The sequence below is a fragment of the Leishmania donovani genome, chromosome 28 (assembly GCF_000227135.1).
Source record: "Leishmania donovani BPK282A1 complete genome, chromosome 28".
NCBI lineage: Eukaryota > Euglenozoa > Kinetoplastea > Trypanosomatida > Trypanosomatidae > Leishmania > Leishmania donovani.
In genome coordinates, this window is record NC_018255.1 from 439752 (window position 1) to 466049 (window position 26298).

The 26298-nt window shown below is 57.9% G+C and overlaps 7 protein-coding genes across 7 annotated transcripts; all 7 read left to right on the forward strand.

The window, feature by feature from the left end:
* Nucleotides 1–1654: 1654 nt before the first annotated feature.
* LDBPK_281250 (long-chain-fatty-acid-coA ligase protein,putative) lies at nucleotides 1655–3880 on the forward strand (the record flags this gene model as incomplete). The annotated part of the gene is made up of 1 exon (XM_003862176.1): nucleotides 1655–3880. One exon carries the CDS (start codon nucleotides 1655–1657, stop codon nucleotides 3878–3880), a length of 2226 nt encoding a protein of 741 aa, XP_003862224.1.
* A 3658-nt stretch (nucleotides 3881–7538) lies between these two features.
* Nucleotides 7539–8144, forward strand: LDBPK_281260 (vacuolar type h+ ATPase subunit, putative; the record flags this gene model as incomplete). Its single annotated transcript, XM_003862177.1, has 1 exon — nucleotides 7539–8144. The coding sequence occupies one exon, from the start codon at nucleotides 7539–7541 to the stop codon at nucleotides 8142–8144; it is 606 nt and encodes a 201-aa protein (XP_003862225.1).
* Nucleotides 8145–9957: 1813 nt separating this feature from the next.
* Nucleotides 9958–12870, forward strand: LDBPK_281270 (hypothetical protein; the record flags this gene model as incomplete). The annotated part of the gene is made up of 1 exon (XM_003862178.1): nucleotides 9958–12870. One exon carries the CDS (start codon nucleotides 9958–9960, stop codon nucleotides 12868–12870), a length of 2913 nt encoding a protein of 970 aa, XP_003862226.1.
* A 705-nt stretch (nucleotides 12871–13575) lies between these two features.
* LDBPK_281280 (hypothetical protein, conserved) lies at nucleotides 13576–13878 on the forward strand (the record flags this gene model as incomplete). Its single annotated transcript, XM_003862179.1, has 1 exon — nucleotides 13576–13878. The coding sequence occupies one exon, from the start codon at nucleotides 13576–13578 to the stop codon at nucleotides 13876–13878; it is 303 nt and encodes a 100-aa protein (XP_003862227.1).
* Nucleotides 13879–14682: 804 nt separating this feature from the next.
* LDBPK_281290 (hypothetical protein, conserved) lies at nucleotides 14683–15363 on the forward strand (the record flags this gene model as incomplete). Its single annotated transcript, XM_003862180.1, has 1 exon — nucleotides 14683–15363. One exon carries the CDS (start codon nucleotides 14683–14685, stop codon nucleotides 15361–15363), a length of 681 nt encoding a protein of 226 aa, XP_003862228.1.
* Nucleotides 15364–17755: 2392 nt separating this feature from the next.
* LDBPK_281300 (copine i-like protein) lies at nucleotides 17756–19282 on the forward strand (the record flags this gene model as incomplete). Its single annotated transcript, XM_003862181.1, has 1 exon — nucleotides 17756–19282. The coding sequence occupies one exon, from the start codon at nucleotides 17756–17758 to the stop codon at nucleotides 19280–19282; it is 1527 nt and encodes a 508-aa protein (XP_003862229.1).
* Nucleotides 19283–20587: 1305 nt separating this feature from the next.
* On the forward strand, nucleotides 20588–22564 carry LDBPK_281310 (glucose-regulated protein 78, putative; the record flags this gene model as incomplete). The annotated part of the gene is made up of 1 exon (XM_003862182.1): nucleotides 20588–22564. One exon carries the CDS (start codon nucleotides 20588–20590, stop codon nucleotides 22562–22564), a length of 1977 nt encoding a protein of 658 aa, XP_003862230.1.
* Nucleotides 22565–26298: the final 3734 nt, after the last annotated feature.

The window sequence follows — 26298 nt, forward strand, 5'->3', positions numbered from 1 at the left end:
CGGATCAAGGCACGCAATCCGGCCCGGTCGGTGTGGCTGCTGATCGCGCAGCACGCATGCGAGGCAGAGGGACGAGGCAAGGGCAAGAGGAGCCCGTGAGGCGCACGGCCCAGCTTGACGGCAGGAAGGCTCGGAGTTACTCGTGGTGCAGCACGAATAGGAAAAGTGTGTTTGCATGTGCGGAGTTGTTGGCATGTTGGTGGCAGAGCGGCTACGTCGCCGAGAAAACTGTGTTTCTCCGAAGGAGATGCCCCATGATTTCGCAAAGAAAAAGATGTGAGGTGGCGCGCAACCTGTGAGTGAAAGGCATGCTGTCTACGCATCGCCGGCTTCCCCAACTGCTTCCCTTTCGTTGTGTGCCCCCCAGCGCGCACACGCCCCTTGCATGCGTATTATCACGCGCATCGGCCCTTCGTGTGTGTGTGTGTTGTTGCTCAATTTGTTTTCTGTTTTTTTTTTCCTCTCTTTTCCGAGTGGGACCTCCATCTGCGTCCCTTTCTTTTTTTTTTTGTATGCTTCTGCCTTTGTGTCCTTCTTGACGCGTCTTTGTTGCCGTGGCGGGGAAACAGCCGAACACGCCGGGCGGTGTGCTCGGGACGCTACAGACAGCCAAAGAAAAAAAAGCAATCAAGGTAGGCAAGACTGGAGGAAGGGAAAGGAGGAAAGAGAAGAGGAGTGGGGAGGGGAAACCTTAGAAAAAGGGCGAGCCCGCCACCGCGGGCGTGTCGGTATGAGGGGTCATGTGTGTGGGTGGGTGCGGGGGGGGGTCTTTCACGGGCACGGACGCAACGGTTTCTCTCTCTCTTTGTCTTTTGTTGTTGCGTTCTAATGGCTCTCCTTCCGTGCTGTTCTCCGCATACAGGGCGCACGCACGCACAAACGCATATGCGTAAGTACATATGTACGTGCATGTGTGTGTGTGTGTGATTTTGCTTGCTTTTTTTTTTCGAAGTATGGCGTCTCTCTCTCATTCTCGTCGGCACATTTCGTTGTGGCGGTTCCTCTTTTGTGTTTACCTGTGCTGTTGTGCATGTCTATGTCTCTTCATCTGTCGCTGCCTTTCTCTGCGAGTGACCCTCTCGTTTTTCGTTTTTATTTGCGCGTCTCTGTGCGTGGCTGTGGGCGTCCTTGTGTTGCGCGTCTTCGCGATTTCGTCTCCCTTCTCATCAACCATGGCATCACAGCAGGCACGCAACGCCCACCAACAGAACAACGGCTGAAAAAAGAGGCCCAACCGGAAAGGCGAGTAAGAGGAGTCTCGCCAGAAGCCGACGTATCGCAGCTCTAGCGAGTACTTCATGAGCGCGTCAATTCTCAAAGAGTCTCACAAACGCCGCCACGAACGGACTCAAGACCTCCTCCTACCGTTTGTTCTCACAACACACACCTTTGCTGCACCGCCATCTCCCCCCCCCCAACACACACATACACACAACCTTCCCTGCCTTTTTCAAGACACGCCCACCCAACCCACGCCACGCACATGTTTCGGGAGTGCCACAGGAACGTTAAAGGTGAACACGAGTAAGTCTGATCTCTGCCGCCTTGAAATTCCACGCAACCACCACCCGCTTCCCTCGCCTCGTGCACTTCCCGCCCTCTTAGCATTCGCCTCTCTGCTCTCCCTCTTGATGAAAAAAAAACGACCCGCGCCATGTTCCGCGCCTTTACATCCCCGATTCTCGCCAAAGTACCCTACGCCACCCTGTTTGAGTACAACCATGTCCTCAAGAAGGTGTTTGAGGCACAGCCGTCAAAGGTGGCGCTGAGATGTGAGCTGCCGGGGATGCCCGAGATGCAGTTCACGTACGGGCAGCTGCAGCGCGATGTAGTGGCCATGGCGGGCGCGATGGTTCGGCGCAAAGAGGCGGTGGCGCAGGCGCGCGGCGAGACTTCGCTGGGCTGGCTGCAGCCAAGCAAGCCGGCGCACGTGCGCAGCGTGTTCGCGCAAGGCGAGCGGACACCGAGCTGCGACTACATTAAGGACACAGGCTTCTACACGATGTCCGTGTTGTGCGGCCCGGGGTACACGTATGTTGTGTCGCTGCTGGCGAGCTGGTCGCTAAACCAGCTGGTGACACCGATGTCCGTGTCTCAGCGGTACAAGGACGAGCTGATGTACGTGCTCGAGCACAGCGGCAGCCGCAGCATTGTGGGCGACACGAAGCTGCTGAAGGAGAAGTTACCTGCCGAGTACGAGGAGCTGTACGTTCGCGCTGAGGCGGGCATCGACAAAATCCCGCGGCGTGCGCCGAGGGAGCCGCGGCTGCACAACGACTCCGACGTTACCTCCAACACGTTCCTCGTCGACACCGTCTACGACGCCGCTCTTCTTGTTCGCGACATCACAGCAAAGCGTGATATTAAGGGGACCGCCACGCTGCAGGCGGAGTGGCTACCGCCCGCGGAGAGCGCCTGTTCACCGATGCTGAGCGCCGAGGATGTCGTGAAGCGTCTCGACGACGAGAAGGCCTCCGCCAAGGCTCGCGAGCTGGATCGGCAAGCGGAGATCGCGCAGCAGGAACATCTCCGCCGGAACCGAGCGCCAACGGAAGCCGTGGGAGGCGCTGATCCTGCGGGGAACGACGGAGACGGTGAGAGCCTCTTCTGCTTTGACTCGGCGCACCTTGATGAGCTGAATCGCGTTTACCAGCGCTGGTACGCCATGCCGTCGGCGCGCCCGACCAAGTACGATGACTGCCTCATGCTGTACACCTCCGGCACGACGGCAAAGCCGAAGGGCGTCGTGCATACCCACGCCAGCGTGGCCAACATGGTGAAAGTACTGCAGGATGCGTGGCAGTGGAGAGATACGGACAGCATTCTTCACGTCTTGCCCTGGCACCATGTACACGGCCTTGTAAACATCCTCCTGTGCGCCCTCGCCTCGAATGCGCGTTGCGTAGTTACCACCTTCGACGACGCTGCGCGGGTGGCACATCGACTAGAGCAGGGCGACATCACGCTCTTCATGGCGGTGCCCACTGTCTACGTGAAGCTCAGTGATGCTGTGCAGCGCAAGTTCAGCCCCATTGAGAAGACCGGATTCCGAAAGGCTTGCATGGAATCTGTGCGCCTCATGGTCTGTGGCAGCGCGCCTCTGCCTGTGCCCACGCTCAACCAGTTCTGCGAGCTCTCGGGTCACACGCTGCTAGAGCGCTACGGCATGACGGAGATCGGCATGGCCCTCAGTCAGCCGCTTCACCCCATCGCCGACCGGCACCCCGGAACCGTAGGCTCGCCGTTGCCGACGGTGAAGACGTACGTGCACCAGCCGGAGACGGCGGAGGCGATGGAGCAGGCGTCGGCAAAGGAGGCGGAGTACGACGAGGTGGGCAGCCTGGGCATCGCGTCGGAGTCGCTGTTCGACCGCTACTGGAACAATGCGACAGCGACGAAGAAGGAGGTGCGGACGAACGCGGCAGGGATGCGGTTCTTCGACACGGGCGACACCGTTGGCGTGCGGCTGCCCGCGGGAAAGTCTGCTGTGTATACAATTCTGGGGCGGTCGAGCGTGGACATCATCAAGTCGCGCGGGTACAAGCTCTCTGCGCTGGAGATCGAGGCGACGCTGCTTGCGCGCAACGACCTGTTTTACGAGATGGCTGTTGTTGGCGCCGCGGACGCTGTGCAGGGTGAGAGCGTTGTGGCGGTTGTCGCGATGCAGCCGGAGGCGGCGAGGGCGCGCGGGATCACGTTTGGCGAGGGCGCCGCGTGGCACGAGACTGCAGCGGTGACGGAAGAACTGAAAAAGGTTGCCCTGCAGCTGCTGGCACCGTACAAGTGCCCGTCGCGGTACATTGTCGTGCCGGAGATCCCGCGCAACGCGACGGGGAAGGTGAACAAGAAGGACCTGAAGAAGGCACTGAACCTTGCGTGAGATGCTTTATACTCCGCATGTGGAGAGTGTGAGCTGCGGGGAGCAAGAGATGGACCGTGCAATGCGCGCGACGGAGAGTCCCTCATGCTCTGCGTGTGTGAGGGCTCGTTGTGCTGTGAGGTCGGCGGCGCTGCTATGGTGCGCGTGTGCTCGTGGCCTTTTCCTGGTGGTCACCAGAGGAGGAGGCGGGGTGTTTACTGGGCTGATGCCTTGATGACAGCTGCAGTCCCACTTGTGCACTGATTCTCGTTTTTATTGTTTACCTTTTCCCAGCTCCACGCACCACCTCTCGCGCTTGTTGGCGAAGACCATGACGTGCTGAGCGGCCGTTTTTTTACCACCATCGGTGTATGACGAGGATGTACGGGGGGCGCCACCCGGGAGAGGGCACGAGCGCCTACGTCTGAGCAGAAGGCGAGGAAAGTGTGCCTGCACATAGAGACACAAGCACACGCGCGCATGTGCATATACAAGACACTGCCCTTTCTCTCTCCCTCTCTTTTTTTTTTTGAGTATCAACACTCGAACGTTTTCTCTCTGTGTGCTCCTGCGGGTGCGCGGTCGATACTCATCGGAAAGGGAAGGGGAGAGGAGGGAGGGAGAAGGGAGGAGGGCGGCGATGAAAAGACAGAGCGGCGTTTGGCGCCACGACGTTTGGGGTAATGTCTGTCCGCGTGCGTGAAGCCCCTCCTGGAAGCGGGTTCGTCTGACGAACTTGCGCTCTTGTGACTGGTTAGTGCGCCGAATCGCTGCCTGCAGCGACTACCATCGCTCCTGATACTTTTGTATCTCGGCACCTTGCCGACCTTGAGCCGCCATCCCGCAGCTCCGCTTCTCCCTCATGACTCCGGGCGAACCACTTCGATAGCCCGCCCCAGCGCATCTCGTGCACTCCGCTTCACATTCTCGTGGCTCTCGTTAGCCGCACAGCCGCTTCACTCACCAACACATGTGCACACAGTTGTGGGCTGCACGTGTCCAAGAGTGGCTGAGCGGCAAGCATCCACAAAACAGGCGCACAGAAACGCAATCGTGAAGGAATGTCGGCGAGGGGAGACTTCGTTTTTTTTTTTTCTGAGTGCGTACGTGTGCGTGTGCGTTTTGGAGCCCGAAAACTGAGCAGATCTTGTTGGCTGTCGGAGGCAAAGAGACGGCCACACCTCCTCCACAAAGAGCGGTTTGATGCCTCCTCCCTCCTCCCTCCTCCTCCCCTCTCTGTCTCTGTCTCGCGCAGTGAGTCTATGCGTCTCGCGTTCTTTTGTTTGTTTTCCCCGCCCCGTTTCTTTTGCGCCACGTCGGTGCCCTCCCGTGGATCATTTATGAGGCCCTCTCTTCCTCCAATCTTCGACTCCTCGCTCCCCAACCCCTTGTCGTCTTCCCACCTTGCCCTTCTCCTTATCGTCCGCGTGAGGCCTCCGGTCTGCTGAAGCGGGGCACTCCCAGGCGCAGGAGGGAGTTCTAGGTGTTTTGCGGTTGTGATAGACCCTGGTGCGGCTTGGTAGGCGTTCTGTCCGCCGTGCGCAGCAAGACACCAATACAAGCGGTTGGAGTTGTTCTCGAAGGATTCCCGCACCTTTCGCGGGATTTTGTTCCGCTGCCACCGTATTCTGTATCACATGATTACCGCTATGCGGCGCCACCCGACTTGCGCGGCCGAGCGCTTCGTATAGATGCTCCTGTATCCATACCGTATAATGAACCTACACACGCACCCTCCAAGGTGCAGCGCAGAAAGATTTAGCCATTCTTTTTGGTAAGATTGATGCCGCCACCGGTGCAGCCGCATGAGTGCGAGAGGAAACCCTGTGACTCACCAGCAGGGTCATCACACCCGCGACGGCGGCGGCGATGCGGCGGCCGCTGCTGCTACTCTCCCCCGCTGGCCGTTTCTCGCACTCAGCAACTCATTGGTGGCATCATCGTCGGCGACAACGGTCTCGCTCATGGCAACCTCGCAGGCGGCGAAGCCGCCAACACCATCGATGGCAACAATGGTGGAAGCGACAGTACGAATCGAGCACTTCCGGCGGATAGCCCACAAAACCTCTACGCACCGAACAATCTGCGTCGGCCTCTACAACCGCTGGATCGCCTCGTCGACCCTGTCGTCCGGTTCTTGCGGGTGAACAACCTCTACGCATCCCACAGCGTCTTCCGCGACCTGCCGCACCCGAGAATGGCGCCACACGTGCACGGCCAGAGAGCGCATCGCATACGAAAGTTGATCGGCTAATTCACGTTCCTCTCCCAGAACTCGGCAACGCAGGTGACCCAAGTGCGACTGCGGCTGCCACTTTCGAAAAAAAAAAAAGCAGGCGTGATGGCTGGATGTACCGCAGCCGGCGCGGAAGGCGCGCTTCCTCCCTTCGCCACACAGAAAAATGGGGCACATCTTCTTCAAGCACCAGACGGCGCCGGTAGCGCAATGCTGGCATGCGCGGGCTGCAGAAAAGTGTTCCGCGCTGTTGCCGACAGCACGGACGCTGCCGAGCGCACCGCGTGCGAAACCGCTTTGCGTGTCGGGACGTTTTTTGTGCGAGGGAGGCTCTCTTCTCCGCCAGTTTGGAGGTGGCTCGATGGCGACATGGACGACAGCGGCGGCTGTGTCGCTCCCGGTACGCCTGGTTGACCGACTGTCATTGTGACCTGAGGAAAGTTGCAGCTCGTGGATGACCGTGTGCAGCGAGTGCACCGGCGCCGGCAACCGTGTGTGCATTCCTTCACCTCCCAGCTGACAATCGTACACCATATCATACCAGACCGTGAGTCCGAGAAGTTTTTTTTTTTTTGATGCACCACCAGGGCGTGTGCTGGTGGGAGAGGGCGGTGCGTTGCAGGAGATGGCCGCCCCGCGGTACACAAACTTGTGAGCTGGAGAAGCGAGACGGCCACCGCCGAAGCTCTACGGGCATGTGCGCGCACGGCTGTCGGTCTCTCTCTTTGATACCTTGGCGAGCCTCCTTCACGGCACTAGTGCGGTGGCCCCGCCCTTGTCCGCTTCGCTGACTCCACGCCTTTGCGCATGTCGTGTTCCTCTTCTCATGTGCATCCAGGCCCCAGCAAGTCGAGAGTCTCCCCACCCCCACCCCCTACTCGACAAGATACAGTGGGAATGTCGAGCAGTGCGCGCATGGTGCGCAGCGCAGAAAATTAGGCTGCTCATCTGCGTGCCTTTGTGTCTGTGCGTAGGTCATCCCATGTGCAGCACAAGGCGTCACAATTCCTGGCTGGCAGGTGGGCGTTTCAAGCGGCACCTCTCGTGTCTTTCAGGTATTGCTCCTCAATCCTAGAGAAGTGCGGGATGTGTTCGCGCCCCTCTCCGCGCCCTGTCTCTGTCTTCGCTACCTGTCTCCACGCCTACAATCAAGTTCCTGGCCTTCTCTTCGTCCTTGCCTTGTGCGTTGTCGGGTATCCGCTCTTGCCCCATCGCAGTCTCGCTCGTTGCCGTAGACGTGTTCCCGCTTCTTCCTGTCGTTGTCCGTTACGCCCCACATTATCTCGGCCACGCACACATCCAGCTCAACCGGCTGCTTGCTGCGCCTGAAGGACTCGTTTGTAGGCAGTCGCGTACACGCTGCAGCTCACGACCCATCGGTGCTGTCTCCCTCGTCGAAAGCCACTTTCGCTCTCCCCTCCCACGCCCAAGAGAAGATTTCGGATGCCTGTATTCGGCACAAAGATGCTCGGCGCTGGCTGCATGCTGGCGGTGGCTGGCGCGGCCGTTGCCTACGGCGTCGATCCAGCGAACATGGATGCCTGCATAGCTGTCATGTACCCGCAGTGTGCCGGTTTCTTTGGCGCCATGGGTGCGGCCGCCGCCCTCGTCTTTGCCAACCTGGGCTCTGCCTACGGCGCGGCCAAGTCTGGCGTCGGCGTCGCCTACCTCGGCCTCACTGCCCCTGAGAAGATTATGCGCGGCATCGTACCGGTTGTCATGGCCGGTATCCTCGGCATATACGGCCTTATTATTGCCGTCATCATCAACAATAACATCCACACGGAGGACACCAGCTATTCCTCCTACGCGGGCTTTCTCCACCTCGGCGCCGGTGTTGCGGCTGGGCTCGCGGCCCTCGGCGCCGGTCTCTCCATCGGCGTCGTCGGGGACACCGCGGCGCGTGCGTATGGTAAGCAGGACCAAATCTTCGTGGCGATGGTGCTCATGCTGATCTTTTCCGAGGCGTTGGGTCTCTACGGGCTTATCATTGCGCTGCTGATGAACAACCAGGCGAACCGCTACACCAATCTGTGCAGCGCTTCGTAAAGCGCGAAAGGCACGCACGCAAAAAGAAAACGCGGCAGCGCGTTGTGCCCCACGTAGCAGGGCGAGACCGAAGAGCCGTCATCACCAGGGATGCGCAGCGTTGGGTACCGGGTGGTCTGCGCGGTAGCGTGGCAGCGAAGGGTTGCACGGTAGTGAGAAGACGTCTGTGTTTTTGGCTGCCACGACGCTGTGCTTGCGGCGCACAAAGTACCTGCTCCCCCTCCCACTCTCTCTCGCCACGTGTCCTCGCGCGTTTGCGCGTCCGCGTGCGTGTGCGCAGTCGTGCATCTGAGTTGCCGGCCGAGCTAGCGAATGGGTTACAGGCCGTCGGTGCTCTGAGATGCGCTCATGTTGTTTGCACTACATGTGCTGTGTTGCATCTCCCCATCTCGCCGCCACCTACACTCCACTTCGCCTTGCCGACGCGCGTTTTGCGCGTGCGCGGTTTGGCTGATGTTTCGTGTTTTCGCTGGTTTCTTCGTTCTCTTCCCGTAAACCTGTTGCCGTGGCCCATCTGGCCGGTGCACCGGCCAGTCCGTTGTCCTCATCTGTGTGTGTGTGTGTGTGTTTGTGTCTTCATCGACACACGTGTTTGCGGTGGAGCTAACGGGAAGGCGTGCTGAGGGTTACGTTGTGACCCATGCGCGCCAGACGCAGGTGTTTGAGGGATGTTCTGGTGCTTCGGTGATTATTTTTTTTTGGGGGGGGGTTCATCTTCATTTGTCACTGCGTTGTTTGGCGATGTGGACGGTGATAACGATAGAAGCATTCCCGTGACTAGGTGTGTGCCGTTGTTTTGTGCCACCCTATCAAGCTGTGAAGTACCCACACCACCACCACCACCACCACCACCACACCCTCCACTCTCGAAAGACAACGAAAGACAAGGAAGCAGAAACCAAACAGAAAAAAATAAGCTGATGCTCAGCGGGTAGTCTGTGATCGACTGCTTAACTGGTACAGCTCAATGACAAGCTCTGCTGCCAGAGCCCGATAATGCACAGAACGCTGCATCCTCTAGCCGATGTCTTCGACTAAAACGGTGCACAGCACGTGGAACTGCACGGGGCAGGTTCTGTGTCATTTGAGCGCTGCACGGTTGCTCTACCTCAAGTGCCGTTGCCTTTCTTACCGCAAAGGCGCACGTCGAAGAGCTCGCAGGGCTGGGGACATCCGTGGCTCTGTCACCCATGCGCCCCGAGTGGGATTCGGGGAGGCAGATACACACATGCGACGCGACTGTGACTTCCTTTCCTTTCTCCTCTCCTCTTCCTGTGCTTGGGTGTGCGTGGCTGACTAGAATCTTTTGCGCCGGCCTCCATCTGCGTCGCCGAGATGCGCGAAGGCAGCGCATGCGCACCTCCTCGCATCCTTAACGTCAACATAGTCACGCGTGCGCGCGCGCACGCGTATTCATTTTCTTCGGGCGGACAAGGCAGGCGCATAAGCAGCACAATCGCAACGCCTTCCACTGCCGCGAGGCCTTTGTTCTATTTCGGCGCAGTCCTCTCTTTCACCTTTGCCGTGTCCGCGTATCGCACTCCGCGCTGTTCCGGTCTCTCCCCCGCTCCGTCATTTCGGTCATCCCTCTTCCAGGATATCCGTGCCGCACTTGTTCCTCGCCTGTGGTGTTGCTCGACAACTGCCCCCATCGCGTTCCATCTACGCCATCGGACACACCGCATGCGCACCCTTTACACAGTGGCGCGCCCTTCCTCTCATTATTCCTCGTGCTCTCTCATCGTTTTTTTTTTTACCCGTATTCTTCGCTTGTACTTGCACTTCGCACGAGCTCTCCTGTCTTGCGTCACTTATGGGCGCCGTGCTGAGAGGCGCCGTCGGACACCTCACAGCGGATCGTCACTGGGGCGTGGATGACCTCGCCCCACCTCCTTATCTGGTGCCGTTTCCTGGTGCCTCTGGCGCGGATGAGCACTCGGCTCGGCTTTATGCCTGCGGGTGCCTCCGTGCTCTGAGTGCAGACGGGTGGGCCAAGGGTAAGCCGATACGGTGGCGCATTCCGGAAAGCGTGAGCCTTTCTGGCATGGCTGGCGGTGGAGGAGGCGGTGCCGACGGCAGGAAAACCGAAGGCGACCCTGTGGCTGACGTGCTGGTGCAGCTCGTTTCAGCGCTGTCCTCGCATCAGCTGGTCGTCTTCTCTGTTGAGGGCCATAGCGAGGTCACTGCCGCGGATGTGCATCAATGGGCATCATGGTTGGGTACGGATGCGCTAGCGAGGGCGCCTGCGGCGCCGTGGAGCAACATTCGTGTCGCGAACCTGAGCGACTGTTCTCTGGGGGACGCCGGGGTGCAAGCGTTCCTTACCATTGTTTTCCCTAGCGCTACTTCACCGTCCAACGAAGGCTCTAGGCATGCTGTGTCGGCACCACACCGAGCACCTCTTCCTCTTCTGGAGTCCTTGATACTCGATGGTGTAGGCCTGACAGACCGTGGTGCAGTGTGGGTGACTTCCTACTTGGATGAGGTCGCGCGGTGTAGAGTCGATGCGCGCCCGTTTGGTGACCGTGATGATGCGTCCGCCTCTCCCTGCAAGCGCTGCCTTCTGCATACACTCTCTCTGCAGCGGAACACGCTAGGAGCCGTCGGGGTGCTGAAGCTCTTGCACGCCTCCCTCGCAAATCCACGCAGTGCAGGCAGCGCAAACGGGCACACCGTAGAGTCTGTCGATCCCTCCTGGAACTCGTTGGCGTCTGTGCCGCGTGGCTGTGTTGGCGAGGAGGAGAACAGCTCGGCCGCCCGCCGGAAGCTTCTCATTGCCCTCGGTGCGGGGATGGTGCGATCGACGTGTGAAATTCAACCCCCTGCAGCGTCAGGAGAAGCATCACCACCGCGTAGAAGTTCTCTTCTCTTAGAGGGCTGCGGCGCGGACGAGGCCGATGCACGCGCACTGTATACTGAAGGCTTGCTCTTTGCTTTCCTCGAGTGCTTTCGTGAGGCGGCGCACAGGGAGGTGGGTGACCTGCCGCACTCCCCGGCGCGACAGGTTTTGCTGCCGCCCGTGGGCATGCAGGTGACCAAGATTGACCTCAGTCACAATCCCTGCCTCGGTGATGCCGGCGTCCGGCAGTTGTTGAGCGCTCTTCTATGTCTGGAAGCGACGCGTGAAGTGTCGCGCAGCATGTGGCACCCGCTCGGCTCTGCGCAGCACACGTTTGTTGGTGTCGAAGAAATTGTGTTACGCGAGGTTGGCTGTACGGATGCAGTGCTGGTGGATGTGGTGCGACTGCTGAGCTCGAACATTCATCGAGCCATTCCAGGTTTGGTGCAGCAGGGAAGTGCAGCACGCGAGCTTTCCGACCTCGAAGCCGTCTTTGAAGAAGAGGTGCATCGTACTCTTCTCGACGAGGCGCGCTTCCTGGCAGGCATTCGTGAAGAAAGGGTTCCGCAGAGCACCGAGAGCGCCGAGAATGGCCATCTCACGCGATGCACATACCTGCCATCGCTAAGGCTTCTGGACCTCTCCGAGAACTCGTTCTACTCAGCTGACCTCATTGGCGCTGTAATGGCTGGGGCTGCTCTGCGCGTATCATACGCACCTTCTCGCGCATCCGACTCGGCGGTCACGGAGCACCACACGGGACAGAGGCATGGCGGCCTAGCGCCGCGCCAAAGGGTCCTGAGTGCCACTGCCGGCGAGCACAGCTTCGCCTTGGGCTTGGAGGAGTGTGGGCTCGCGGACGCGGCCTTGCTGCAGCTTCCGCTCTCCCTTCAGATGCTGCGAGCTGTGATGCCTAAGTACGAGGAGCCACTCTTTTCCACAGATTTCTGCCCTCCCCCCGTTGCACCACGGCATCCCATCCAGCCTCAGTCGTGCAGATGCACTTGGTACCTGGGAGGCAACCATCTCACCCACTCAGAGCTCCTTCGACTTCGGAAGTTTACGGAAACCCTGGCGCGGAGCACCTCCGTGGGCATCCGGCTGTGCTCGGTCAACGCCTACGTGGAACGGAATGCAATACTGCATCCTGCCACCACGGTGAAGGAGAGCGACGAAGACGACATGGAGGGCAGTGGGGCAGCCGCCGTGGACGCTTCGGGCGTGTCTTGGCTCGGCATATCGGCTGCGGAGGACAACGTCCGAGGCGGCAGCATCACCGAGCGAGCCGCCTCAGGAAGCGAGGCTGGTTTTGCCGACCGCTGTTTGGCTCTTCACGACTTCACGGCACCGCGGGTGAGTTGGCATCAACTTCCCTCGCTGTACAACCTCGCGACTGCGGAGAAGGCCCGCGACCCTTGCCAACTTTCGATCGCGTCAAAGTCCCTCCAGCGGTGCGGGCCGCAGGCCAATGCGACGGGGCTCGGCACCTGTCCAGCGCACTCTGTCCGCCTCAGCGCCTCGGGCGCTGCGGCTCCGGCACCCGTTGCGGCTCTCACTGCACCAGAAATGCGAAGTGGTCAAGCGTGTGCGCACCTCTCGAGAGGTACCAGTGGCAAACACGAGCCTTCTCGCGCTGATACGGATGGCGACTCTGATGAGTGGGTCGGCATGATGGGCTTTCACGATGACCGTTCTGCGTTATGGGCATCACTATCACCGATGACGGTAAGCACCAATGACCTCATCGACGCCTTGATTGCCGAGGCGGAGCAGGTGATGCGGGAGCGCAGCCCTTTTGTGGAGGTGGGCCGCCAACTCGCGAGTGCTGACCTGCTTTCGGGCCTGCCCCCTCTATCACCGCCTGACACGTATAGTGGTCTTGAGTGACGTGAGCCGCGGACGGTCAGAATCAGATGGGATGGAAGGTCATATGCCTGTTCCAGCTCGTGTGCCTGTGTCCATGTATGTTCGCGCAACACCAAACACCGCCATACAGCCCCCAAAACGGGGCGGCCGAAATTCGGCCTGCACGCGGATGACTCTGCTAGAAAGATACGAAACAGAGACGGGACGAGAGAAGGCGGCACCAGAACGCACCGGTCAACTAGGTATGGCGAATGTGCCACTGCTGCCACGCCGCCTCTCGCTCCCCGTATTACTCGTCTGCAGGTCGAGCTCTTTGAGGATAGTGTGCCGCCTGGACACGTTCTCAGGTACGCAGAGTCGCAGAGAATCACACGTGTAGCTGCTGTGCCCCCTCTTCCTCATTCCTCAAGACTTCTTATCAGGCCTCTCTCTCTCTCATCGAGCGGTCTTCCAGAGCTGCTGTGAGTGTGTGCATACTTGTGCGGCGTCACAGATCTCCAAGACAGAGCAGACAGAGTTGCATCTTAGAAGTCTTTGCGTGCGCTGCAAACAGAGACCACACTCTCAAGCGTGATTGCGTGGAAGCTGCGGACGCCGCGCCACCCCATTGCATTGCGCTTCCCCTTTCCTCATCCCCCCCCCGCCGGCTCTGAACGGATCTTCTTAGTTTAACAAGGCGGACCTCGTTCACGCCTTGTCTGTCGTCTCTGCATCTTCAAAAATAAAATGAGCGAGCCATGCGTCTTCAAGGGGTGCTCGAACATGGCCTTGGTGGCGCTGCCCAAGTGTGAGCACTGTGGACAGCGCTACTGCACAAGCCACATGCTGCCTGAGCGGCACGGGTGCGGCGATGCGTGCAAAAACGCGGCGCAGCGACAAGCCACCGCCGACGCGGCGGCGCAGCGGCGGGCCCGGCGGCACCTCGGCAATGAGGACGCGAAGAAGCGGCTGGACAAGAAGCTGGAGGCGAACGAGGCGGCGCGTAGAAAGAAGTCAAAGCCGGCTCAGGCCCCGCAAAAAAAAAAATGACTTGACATCTGCAGAGGTACGACAGGCGGTATACGCAGCGAACCTCGGCACGTGAGTGACGGTTCCTGACAGCAGCGGAAGAGAGCCAACGAGGCAGGTGTAGGCGAATGCCTAACTAAAGGTGCCGCTGCCGTTTTCCGTCCCTTCTCTTTCTTCTGTGTTTTCGTTGGTGGCCATCGTCGCCCGCCCATCACGAGCAACTCGCTGAATCACAGAGAGAATATTGTGTGGTAGCGTTACAGGTCTGCGAGGCGGGCAAAGGGGGGGGGCGCAACGAGGCGCAGGCGCCTCTTCTGTCGACAGCATGCATAGCTGTACGCGCGCTCTCTCTCGGTAGGTATGCGCTTCGGCAGCAGCTGCTGGGACATTCGACAAGAGAGGGGGAAGGAGGTAGTCGCCACCGCTCAGATGGTGGTGCTGTGCGGGCCGCGGGCGGATACAAGCACGCCTGCGCGCCGGATGCGTGTCAGCACAGGATCCACGATTAGGACAGCTCGTGGAGTGGTCGGGGGCGACCGCCGCACCTGATAGTGTTTCCTGCTTCTTCCTTTATGCACTACCCCCTGATCACGGGGCCTTCCTGTGTCTTCTCCTTCTCTTATTGGCTCTCTCTTTTTTCCGAAAACGTGGGAAGCTTTCTGTGCGAGCCAAGTCTCCCCCCCCCCTCCTCTTTATTTTTCCAACTTACGTCCTTCGACATCGCAGGAAAAGCGCGGCATACCACCGAGATCGAGCGCCCATCCACGCTTCACAGACACCCTTATCTACACCGTTACCGCACATTCGTGAAACGCCGCAGTAGTCATGTCCAAAAAGTACAAGTTCTTCTACGAGAACGATGGCAGCGGTCGAGATACCTTCGTCAACTACGCCGGCGCGTACTGGATGAACCCGCTGCCAGCCGGCACTTTCTTCAAGAGTAGAGGGCACCTGACGCAGTCGAGCGTGCCGACAGAAAACGGAACTAGCCTCGTGATGGATGACAGCACCCCGTACCCGGGCCGGACCCTGTTTGGCAAATCGCGCTACGGTACTACCATTCTGGCGGCAGGCCAGGCCGCCACACGCGACGCTACGGCTGACTCGCAATCTGGCCACTCTGCCGGCATGGGTAGTACCTCCGGCTCGACCGCCAACCACGTGGCGGGGACGGATGCGGACGCGCAAGATTTTGACGGGGAGGCGACGGCACTCGAGCACATATCATTCGACGTCTCGAACCCGGAGCGGCGTCTGCAGCAGCCAGGGCACGCTACGACCGGCCTGGAGGGCACCGGCGGCGGCTCCACCTACAACGGCGTCAAGGAGCCATGGTCAGCGCCGAACGCGGTGGACAGCACGCTGTTGCGGCTGGCTCCTGCGTACGAGTCGACATGCCATTACCACCTGCGCACTGGTCTCTTCTACACCGAGGACGCTGCGCCGCCGCACGAGATGACTCTTCCAGACAAGGGTGTCACGTGGGGCAGGTCTCGCTACTACTGAGCGGCGATTCTCGTGTACGTGTACGTGTGTGTGTGCGTGAGAGAGTGGTTGTGTGCAAGGGACGTGGTCGGCCGTCCATCTCGCCGCTTTTCTTTGCCAAAACACTGCGTATGCCGCAACACAATTGTACAGTACCTTCCTTCGCACTCCAAACCTGCGTCGCCGACCGCCCCAGCGCGGCACCCGAACTATCGCCCACCCAGTCACGCGTTTGTAGCCATCTGTGTGTGTGTGTGTGTGTGCCTGCCCGCACCTGCGCCTCGCTCTGTCGATCTGGGTCGTTCGCAGGCCTCTTTTTGTTTGTCTTAATATTGTATTGTCATGTGTGTGGCCATCGTCTCCACCTAGACTTCCTACACCTTCGCTGCGCGTCTGCACAAGACATCTAGCGGCAAAGCTGGATGCGTCGTGCATATGCACAGGAGGGGGTCGGAGTCACTCAACGGCCTCTCTGAGGTGTCGCTCACGCACGGATCATGTACAGCAGTATCACGTTTTTTTCCGTTGTTTATTATTATGTGCTTGACGCCAGAGAGGCGTAGGCGGATGGCCGCCCTTGCTCCCAAACTCCAACTGCACAGATGCACATCAGCGGAAAAGGAAGGGAAAGCGGGCGCTCACAGGCCCTCTCCACCTCGATCTCACGCAAGCACGCACACGATAGCCCTATATGCATATACATGTATATTCTTCCATCTCTCTGGTGTTGCTCCTAAACAGACGCTGCGGCCCCGCTTGGTCTGCCTTTCGCTTTTGTATCTCTCTCTGTGTTGGCGTGTATCGGGGGGGGGAGTGCGTGTGTGCGTGTACTCGAGTTGCTATTTCCGATCACGGCTTTTTGCTATGTTTCTTTTTTGTCTCCTCACCGGATCTTCCCATGTACCGCTGTCTCACGTGGATGCTTATGCTCCCCTCCTTTCCTGTCCCCCCCCCGCTGGCGCCCGCCCAATCTAGGTGTGACAAGGTGTGAAGAGCAAGTACCTTGGCAGTGCAGAGAACCAGACGCACACGACGTAGTCATACAAACGAAAAAGCGAAGGATGCGCAGGCCAGTGCCCTTGCATGTCGGCGCTGTGCTTCGCTTGCTGCTCTTTCTAAGGGTGGCGGGTCGTAACAAAGCATGCGCGACAGGGGCAGTGCTGCCGTCAGAGACACATCTGCCGAGAAGGACTAGAGAGAGCCGAGGAGAGGTCAATGTAAACCGACAAGTATCTGTCGCCATCTGTCTCTTTCCTCTGTATCTGCCTTTGCTCACTATGTGTGCATGTCTGAGCACATGTGCGTGTGGGGTGGGGTGGGGGAGGGGAGGTGCACGAATCCTCAATGTGTGGTGAGCGCGAGTCCTTAGGGAGGCTAAGGGGGCTGATGCTCACCCACACTTCTTTTTGTTGGGGAAGGGGGCACGCATGTGCCAGACACAAACACGCTGTGAAGCGGGGCGGATGTAATCGTGTGCGGATCGTCCTCTCCTGGTGTTGGTGAAGGGTGTCGCCGCTGGAAGCTGTGCATCGTGGACCTTCATCCGCCTCCGCCCCGTTAGAATGTTTGTGGCACCCCCTCCGCCGCGTGACTCTCATGGCTGTCATCCATGCATATGCTACTCCACGCGCTCGAGCTCCCGCTGCTGCAACAGGCAGACCTGAAGGCAAATCGGGATATTCGGTTTCCCGCCCCAGTTGCCAATGAAAACGTGCGGCGGCGGCGGCGGCGGTGGCGGTTGGGGGGGGGGTACCATCGCCGCCACTTTGATCCCCACCTCCTTTTTTGTCCCGATGTTGACTCTACCAGAGCATCGCTTACGCTGCCCCGCCTTTTCTTTTCTTCGCAGTAAAACGGCAACTTCATCTCCTTGCTTTGAACACACCTGTACCTGCAGTTTCTCTCCACGCGCGCCTCTCTCCTTGGCTCCGGCCCGTCATCGACACTCCTGCGGTACCACGCGCACGCAAACGTGCAGAGTTCAAGTGTGAAACGCTTCCGCCTCCATTCATGGCGGCAGAGCCCGCACACAACGTTTCTCTCAAAAAGCAAACCAAAACAAAATAAAACAACGCATCGAAACATTGCAAAAAAAAAGGTAAAAAAAAGACCTCGGCGTCGTCCACTATCGAAAGCCATTGTGGCGCAGCACCTGTGCGGCTCTCTGCCATTACTACAGCTGGTTTGCTTCTCGTGTGCGAGTTAGCCCTTTTCTCATCCCACTCGTGGACCACCTCTCACAACCCGACATCGAACGCGCTGATCAAAGGAGCGCAGCAGGTGCGCTCTAATTCACTTTTTTTTCCGGATTTCGTGTTCGTCCTCGTCCTCCTTGCCGTGTGCTTCGCCGATCTCCTCTTACAGGTACAGCAAAACCTCCATCGCCGTGTGCTCTCCATCCTGCCACAGTACGATGAAATCGATCAGCACGACGGTACAGCTGTACATCAAGTGCTCGCACTTGTTGGACAAGGATACAACCTCAAAGTCCGATCCGTACGTTACTGTGTTCGACACCACGGATGGCGGCAAAGTCTGCGTGGGACGCACCGAAGTAATCAAGAATAATCTCAATCCTGAGTTCCATACGTGCATTTCTGTGACCTACTTCTTCGAAATTCGCCAGATCATGCGCGTCGAGGTGTGGGACAGCGACAAGGACAAGCCCGATGATCTGCTAGGCGTTGCGGAGTTCGCGTTGGGGCGTCTGCTGTCATCACGTGGCTCCACACTGACGCTCAGCCTCGGCGGCAAGAGCACCGTGACGCTGACTGCGTCGTATGTCGGGTCGCAGCGCGGCACCATTGGCGTGACTTTCCGCGGCCGCAGCCTAAAGAAGATGGACCTGTTCGGCAAGTCCGACCCGTACTTCGTTCTGAGCCGCCTTCTGCCCAGCGGCCAGCGGGTCACCGTCTACAAGAGCGAAGTGGTCAAGAACACGCTAAACCCGCAGTGGAGGCCGACGCGGACGATCGACCTGGTGGAGCTGTGCGGTGGCGACTTTGTCTCCCCGTGCATCCACTTCGAGTGCTTCGACCAAGACCCCGGTGAGGACGAGTCGATAGGGAGTTTTGTGATCACTGGTGTGGAGCTGCTGGCTGCGTCTGGGAAGGAATTCGAGCTGGTGGTGGAGAGGAAGGGGAAGCGGAAGTCGCACGGGTTTATCGCGGTGACCCGGTGCGACTACGTGAGGAGCTACGACTTTCTCGAGTACTTGCAAGCTGGCATGGCGCTTAACATCGCCTTCTCAATCGACTTTACCGGCTCGAACGGACCGCCAAGCGACCCGCGCTCGCTGCACTTCTACAACCCGCACCACCCGAACAGCTACATCCGAGCCATGCTGGCTGTGAGCACGGTTGTGCAGGAGTACGACAGCGACCGAATGTTTCCCGTGTACGGGTTCGGCGCGGTGGCGCCCTTCACGAACGGCACGAGCCACTTCTTCCCGCTGAGCGGCAACCCCTCGAACGCGTACCTGAATGGCATGCAGGCGGTCGTGGACACCTACGCCGGGCTACTGCCCACGCTCCAGTTCAGCGGGCCGACGAACTTTGCGCCGACGATCCGGACGATCACTGACGGAGCGCGGCGGATGCGCGGCGTGTACACGATCCTGCTGATTCTGACGGACGGCACGATCACCGATATGCACGATACGATCGACGCTATTGTTGCCGCTGACGACGCGCCGCTGTCGATTGTGATCATCGGCGTTGGCCGCGCCGACTTCAGCGCGATGGTGCAGCTGGACGGAGATGGTGGCGTTCTTCGAGATCGCAGCAACCGACCAGCGCGTCGCGACTTGGTGCAGTTTGTGTCGTTCAGTGAGTTTGAGGGGAAGAACCCTGCAATGCTTGCAGCCGCGGTGTTGCTGGAGATTCCGAAGCAGGTGGAGATGTGGGGGCGCATCGTGCACGCTACTCCGGGTCACTTCTAAAACGTTCCGAGTGCAACTCCCTCTTTTCGTTTTCCGTGTAGCGCACTTCCCTTTTTTTTTTCGCATATTTGTGTTGCTTCTGTTCAGTGTCTCGATATTGTTTTCCTTGAGTCGCCTCCTTCTCTTATCACTGCACCTGCTGGGTTTTCTCTCTCTGCGCGCGCGTGCCTGTACCTGCTGCGCGCGTGGCACCTCAGATCTCTGTTCTCTCTACTTTTTTTTGTAGGTGCACTTGTGCATTGGTGTGCCTGTGTGCCTGCGTGCGTGTTGCGTGCGTGCATGTGCATATATTGGGCTTGTCTTTGTTGCTCATGCCATCGAAAGCGCGGTAACGACAAAACAGGGTTGGGCTCGCTGGGTCGCGAGGGGCGAATGCCTGCGCTACCGCAGCTTTTCGAGCCCCAATGGGATGCTGCCTCGGCGCCGGAACGGCGTCGATGTAGTTGTGTGCCGCATGAGGCTCTTTCAGCGTGAACTCCTTCCGACAGATGGCTGGGCGGCCGTGACGCAGAGTCACTCTATCGTCACCCATGATGCTGCTCCAACTCTGCGAGCCTTTCACTCTGCCCTTTTTTTTTTGCTTGGTCCTCTTCTCTCCCCTTTTTTTTTGGCTTTTGTGGGAACGACGACACACGACATCGAACCCGCCCATACATGCACGCACCCGCCACATCCCTGCCCCCTTCTCTCCTTATTCCACACCCACGGACATCGGCAGGGTATCTAAGGGTCACGCCGCTCTCAAGTCGCTCTCTCTCCTCCTCCACGCCTTTTTTTCATCGAACTTCCTCGCCCATACGCCGCCTGATTCCAAACAGAATATCACGTACTGGTCTCCGATCCGTGTGCAAGCGTCTCTCGATCTCGCGCATCGACGCTTCGATTTTTCCCTTTTGTTTTTGGGTTTCTGTGTTGTTGTTTGAGGGCGTGTCGCGTTGTCCGCTTATACTGTGCTCCATTAAGCGACGCGTGAACACCTTCCCCTCCCCCCTCCTCAAGCCAGGCTACGTACCACCAGCACCTGTCTCTGTCTCTCCACCAATTTCGAGACAAGTTGTCTGCCAGGGTCGGATATCTGTTGCTCTTCGGTGTTTGCTCACTCGCTCTCTCTCTCTGGAGTTCCAAGTCTGGAAGGGATCCGGTGGCATCTTTTCTTTGCCTATTTCCTTTTTGAACTAGCGCGCGTCTGTGTAGCCTCGCCTCCCTCGGCGCCCCCATCGCTTCGCCGTCGCTTCCCGTTAGCCTTTGCAGTTGCCTTTCTGTGGTTTCTAAAGGACAACATAAAAGGAACGGAAGCAGGAAAAGATGACGCGGAAAGACAACCTAACACTCATGGCCGTGTGCCTCGTGTCCGCCATGCTGGTGGTGTCGGCTGCGGCTGCCGCTGATGGCAGCGGCAAGGTGGAGTCGCCGTGCATCGGTGTCGACCTTGGTACGACGTACTCGGTCGCCGGTGTGTGGCAGAAGGGTGAGGTCCACATCGTCACGAACGAGATGGGTAACCGCATCACCCCGTCTGTGGTCGCCTTCACCGACGCAGAGCGTCTGGTCGGCGATGGCGCGAAGAATCAGCTGCCGCAGAACCCGGAGAACACCATCTACGCCATCAAGCGTCTCATCGGCCGCAAGTACGCCGACCCCACCGTTCAGAATGACAAGAAGCTGCTCTCGTACCACATTGTGGCGGACAAGACTGGCAAGCCGCTCGTGCAAGTGACGGTGAAGGGCCAGCAGAAGCGGTTCACGCCAGAGGAGGTGAGCGCCATGGTGCTGCAGAAGATGAAGGAGATCTCTGAGACCTTCCTCGGCGAGAAGGTGAAGAACGCCGTCGTGACGGTGCCAGCGTACTTTAATGATGCACAGCGTCAGGCAACGAAGGATTCCGGTAAGATCGCCGGCCTTAACGTCGTCCGCATCATCAACGAGCCCACAGCGGCCGCCATAGCGTACGGGCTCAACAAGGCTGGCGAGAAGAACATCCTGGTCTTCGACCTCGGTGGCGGCACGTTCGATGTGTCCCTGCTGACAATCGACGAGGGTTTCTTCGAGGTGGTCGCGACGAACGGTGATACTCACCTCGGTGGTGAGGACTTCGATAACAACATGATGAAGTTTTTTGTGGACGGCCTCAAGCGCAAGCAGAACGTCGACATCTCGAATGACCAGAAGGCCCTGGCCCGTCTGCGCAAGGCATGCGAGGCTGCGAAGCGTCAGTTGTCGTCCCACCCGGAGGCGCGCGTAGAGGTGGACAGCCTTGTCGAGGGCTACGACTTCAGCGAGAAGATCACGCGGGCCAAGTTCGAGGAGCTGAACATGGCCCTCTTCAAGAACACGCTGGTGCCCGTGCAGAAGGTGCTGGAGGATGCAAAGCTGAAGAAGAGTGACATCGACGAGATCGTCCTAGTCGGCGGCTCGACCCGAATTCCGAAGGTGCAGCAGCTCATCAAGGACTTCTTCAGCGGCAAGGAGCCGAACAAGGGCATCAACCCCGACGAGGCCGTCGCGTACGGCGCTGCGGTGCAGGCGGCCGTGCTGACGGGCGAGAGCGAGGTGGGCGGCAAGGTCGTGCTGGTCGATGTGATTCCCTTGTCTCTGGGCATCGAGACCGTCGGCGGAGTCATGACGAAGCTGATCGAGCGCAACACGCAGATTCCTACCAAGAAGAGCCAGATCTTCTCCACCTATCAGGACAACCAACCCAGCGTGCTGATCCAGGTCTTCGAGGGCGAGCGCGGGATGACGAAGGACAATCGCTTGCTTGGCAAGTTCGACCTCTCCGGCATCCCGCCGGCGCCGCGCGGCGTGCCGCAGATCGAGGTCGCCTTCGATGTGGACGAGAACAGCATCCTGCAGGTGACGGCTAGCGACAAGTCTTCTGGAAAGCGGGAGGAGATCACCATCACAAATGACAAGGGACGCCTCAGCGAGGAGGAGATCGAGCGCATGGTGCGCGAGGCTGCCGAGTTCGAGGATGAGGACCGCAAGGTGCGCGAACGTGTCGAAGCGAAGAACTCGCTAGAGAGCATCGCGTACTCGCTTCGCAACCAGATCAACGACAAGGACAAGCTTGGTGACAAGCTCGCCGCGGACGACAAGAAGGCGATCGAGGAGGCTGTGAAGGATGCCCTCGACTTTGTCGACGAGAACCCCAATGCAGACCGTGAGGAGTTCGAGGCTGCACGCACGAAGCTGCAGAGTGTGACGAACCCCATCATTCAAAAGGTGTACCAGGGCGCCGCCGGCTCTGGTGCCGAAGAGGCGGACGCGATGGATGACTTGTAGTCGGCCGCGTGAAAGAAAAACAGGAAAGCGGAACATACAAGAAGAGCAGAGAGAAGGGGGTGCGACACCGCACGACACCGACGGCACACATACATCATGGCATGCTCAGCTTTCACTCTACACGACAAAACAGAGGGTGTCTCCAAACGCCGTCTCGGCACCGAGATACGGAGAGGTGAAGCGAAAAGCCCACTCAACGATGGCGGTTCTGTGTTTCTTTGGCAATCGTGTATGTGCGCCTTCGCCGCCGTGGTCGAGATGTGAGCTTCTCCACCACATCCCTCTCCTTTTTTTCTTTCACTGTTTTGAGCGTCGCCTCTTTCCTTCTCTGTTCGCCGCATTATACCATTGCGGTTGGGTGTGCGCGCGCGTGTGCGTTGCGCCGTGAACTTTATGGGGTTCTGTGTGAGCTCGTTTTGTGTGTGTCCTTCTCGCTTCTGCTCGTCCTCCTACTCGGCATCATCTCGGTCTGGTGAGCATGTACACACACACACACACACGCACACACACGGAGAGAGAGACAGACATCCAAAGGCACACCCGCTGACCTGGAGAAGCCCACTGTGCCGTCATTGCTTTCCTCGTCTCCCTTCCCTTTCCCTATGCGCTCAGTTTGGTGCCTTGCGCATTGATGTGTGTATATGTGTATGTCGGTGCTTGTGCGTGCGTGTGTGTGCGCGTTCTTCCGTCAATGAGAAACGTGTGCGCCCTATCCCCTTTGTTCAGTTTCCGTCATCCCTCGTGGTACACGTGCCGCCCCCTGTCGCGTGCGCTCGCCTGCTCTCTCTCTGCCTGTCTGTTTTCTTCTGTTGTTGCTTGCTGCCTTCTTTTGTTTTACCCCACCCTTTTTTTTCTTCGTTTGTTTTTTTTTCGCGCTCAGTGAGTTGCTGCGCGACTCTCTGTGCGTGTGTGCGCCTCTTCTGTGTGCGTGTGTGTCGTCATCTGAGCTTCTTCGCGCTACGCAGCGTCCTTTTTCGTGCCACTGTCCCCTCCCCCGTCTGCTCTGAATTCTTTCCACGGCGTTTGAGTGAGCCTGTGAGCATCTCTCACGATGGCACTTTCGAGCGCACTGCACGTGCGCCGTTCCTCCGTCTCTCGCATCCTTTCTTTGCTGTTTTGCTGCTGTTGCTCTCTCTCTCTCTCTCGATGCACTTCGCCAGATGCCTGACTACGGGCACATTGGTAGGCTGTCAGCTTCCTACCCGTCTACCCCACTTCCTGAAAGTTGCGCGTGAATTCGTGTGCCCTTTTCGCTTCACTGGACGATCGTGCTCTCTCTCTGAACCACTGGCCGAGGGTGTACGATGCGCGAGCACCATCGTCTGTGTGGCGTGCGGATGTGGAGGTGGGCGGGGTGGATTGGCGGCTATGCGAGAGAAGGAAAAAAAAAGCAGATGCGATGCAGTGGTGACGGAGGCGGAAGTAGCAGTTATGCTGTTCACTGGCGCGATAAATTAGAAAGCGTTTTTCAACCTCACCCTTTGCCTGTGCCTAACTATTCGAGTGAGAGAGAGACACGCCCAGGAGTGCTGGATGCTGTCGTTGGTGGACGCTGGTGAAGAGGAGGAACAAGAGAATTGAAGTGCGGGGGCCGAGAAGAAGGGGCAATATTGTCGACACAGCCAGAAAGGTGATTGTAAGACACATACACGCAATACTCCCCCAGCCCGCGTTCGGCCCACTCACACACACACACACACAAACACACAGACACACACACAAGCGCAGAGGAGTGGGTACTCTCGAAAACCGAAGAGACACGTGAAATAGGATGCACCCGGAATCGGCAAAGCCCCCCTTTCCTCCCTTCCTCCCTTCACTCACAGGTTTGCGATTGAAAAAGTCATGCGAGTTGCGAGGCAGAAGGAAAAAAGGTGCAGGAGAACGACACGACTGTAAGGAAAACATGGGCTCTAACACGCACAAACACACACACATACACATAGAGAGATGGAAAGCGGACGAAGTTCGAGGAAACCAGTCTATCGGACCGATCTCCTCCACGCCCTTTTCTTGCCGTTATCGACACGCATGTACGGCGAACCTCTTGCTCTTTCAGTGGCCTGTCAGACGCACGCCGTTTCACTATGTCTCCGAGTCCCTGTGTTGGTGCGTCTCGTTCTCCTGCGTAGCTGACGTCCCTGTATGCCTTTTTTTTTTTTGTTTAAACGCCCCGTGAAGGCGCGAAAGCAGAACAAGGGTGGACAGGACGCACACGCATGAATATATATATGTGCAAACATAGGCGTATATATGTATGGATACACGTCTATATGTTTGTATACATAACCACCAACGAAAATATCAAGAGCCAAAAAAGAGGGAAAAAGAGGAAAATAAAAGAGCAAAACAAGGGAGAAACAGGAGAGCTCATCTTGTCCGTTGCGGTGTACGTTTACGCATGTCCATGCGCGTATGTATTTACGTGTACGTGTTTTTTTGTGTGTGATGTCTCTCTCTCTCTTCATTGACTTATGGTTGTTTGTTGGCGCTTCTTCTTGTTTTTTTTTCTTTTTCGTATTTTGAATGGGCGTCAAAGAGAAAGGGCGGGAAAAAAGGCAAAAAAGGGAAAAAAAGAAATCAAACACCGACACACACACACACACACACACACCGAGACGCACACGCACGTACCGACACGGACGCGCACACGTATACAACCATACGCAAAAAAAAATGAAGTGAAGGCTGTTCCAGATAATGTGAGGGGGGCAAAGCAACAGAAAGCGCACACGCTGAACACATGTACGCCACCAACAACAATACTGATGGGCTTTTTTTTTGGTTTGTCTGTCTGTGTGTGTGTGTGTGTGCGATTCTTGTGCCCTTTCTCTTTGTTTCTGTCTTTACGGATGTGCTGTCCTCCCCCTTCTTGTTTTTTTTTTTCCTTTCTTTCGCTCTGCCGGGGAGGTTTCCTTTTCTTCACACACTCATTCATACGCACACAGGTGCGCATTGATGGATTATCTGTTTGTTTTTTATTTTTTTATTTTGCTGTCAGTTCGTGCTGGTTGCTGTGCAGGCTTGTCTCTTCGACTGTGCCTATATCTCGCCTGCGTTCTGTTAGGCCGCAAAATCCACACACAAGAGAGTCGAATGCCTTGTGCGCTGTGCAAGAGGCGCTCCGTGGCCACATCAGCAGAGAGTAATAGAGAAAGAAAGCATCGCAGCAGCTGTGGCCGGTATCATGCGTCGATGTGAATCATTCAACTGCGTTGTGTACCGTGTGTGTGTGTGTCTGTGTGCTTTCTTTCTCCGGTTTATTTATTTTTTTTTTGGCATTTCTGTGTCTGTTTCACTTTAAAAGTGCGGCACGCGTTTCTTTCGCTTTTTTTTCGATTGAGTCCTTGTCACTGTAATTCGTTGTTTTGTCGTTTCTGCGCGGTATTGTGTGTGTGTGTGTGTGTGCCTGCGTCCATGTGCGTTGTTTGTTTGTCTGTGTGTGTGCGCGCGTTTTTCTTTGGCTGGTCTCCTCGCCCCTTCCTCTCCTTTTCTCTCCTCTCCTGCCCCCCCCCCTCCCCCTTTTCATGGTTGGATCAGTCTTTCATTCAGCAGCGACGTTGGTTCCACATTCGAAACGCGTCGTGAACAAGTGCACAAGAAGGCAAGGAGACGAAGAAAAGAAGGCGACGTCGTACCTGTGTGAGTCACGGAGTTCCAGCGCCTTCTACGACGTTAAGCGACGGATACCCAGGAAGGAGGCAGTGCACAACAAAACGAAAGAACTCAGAACA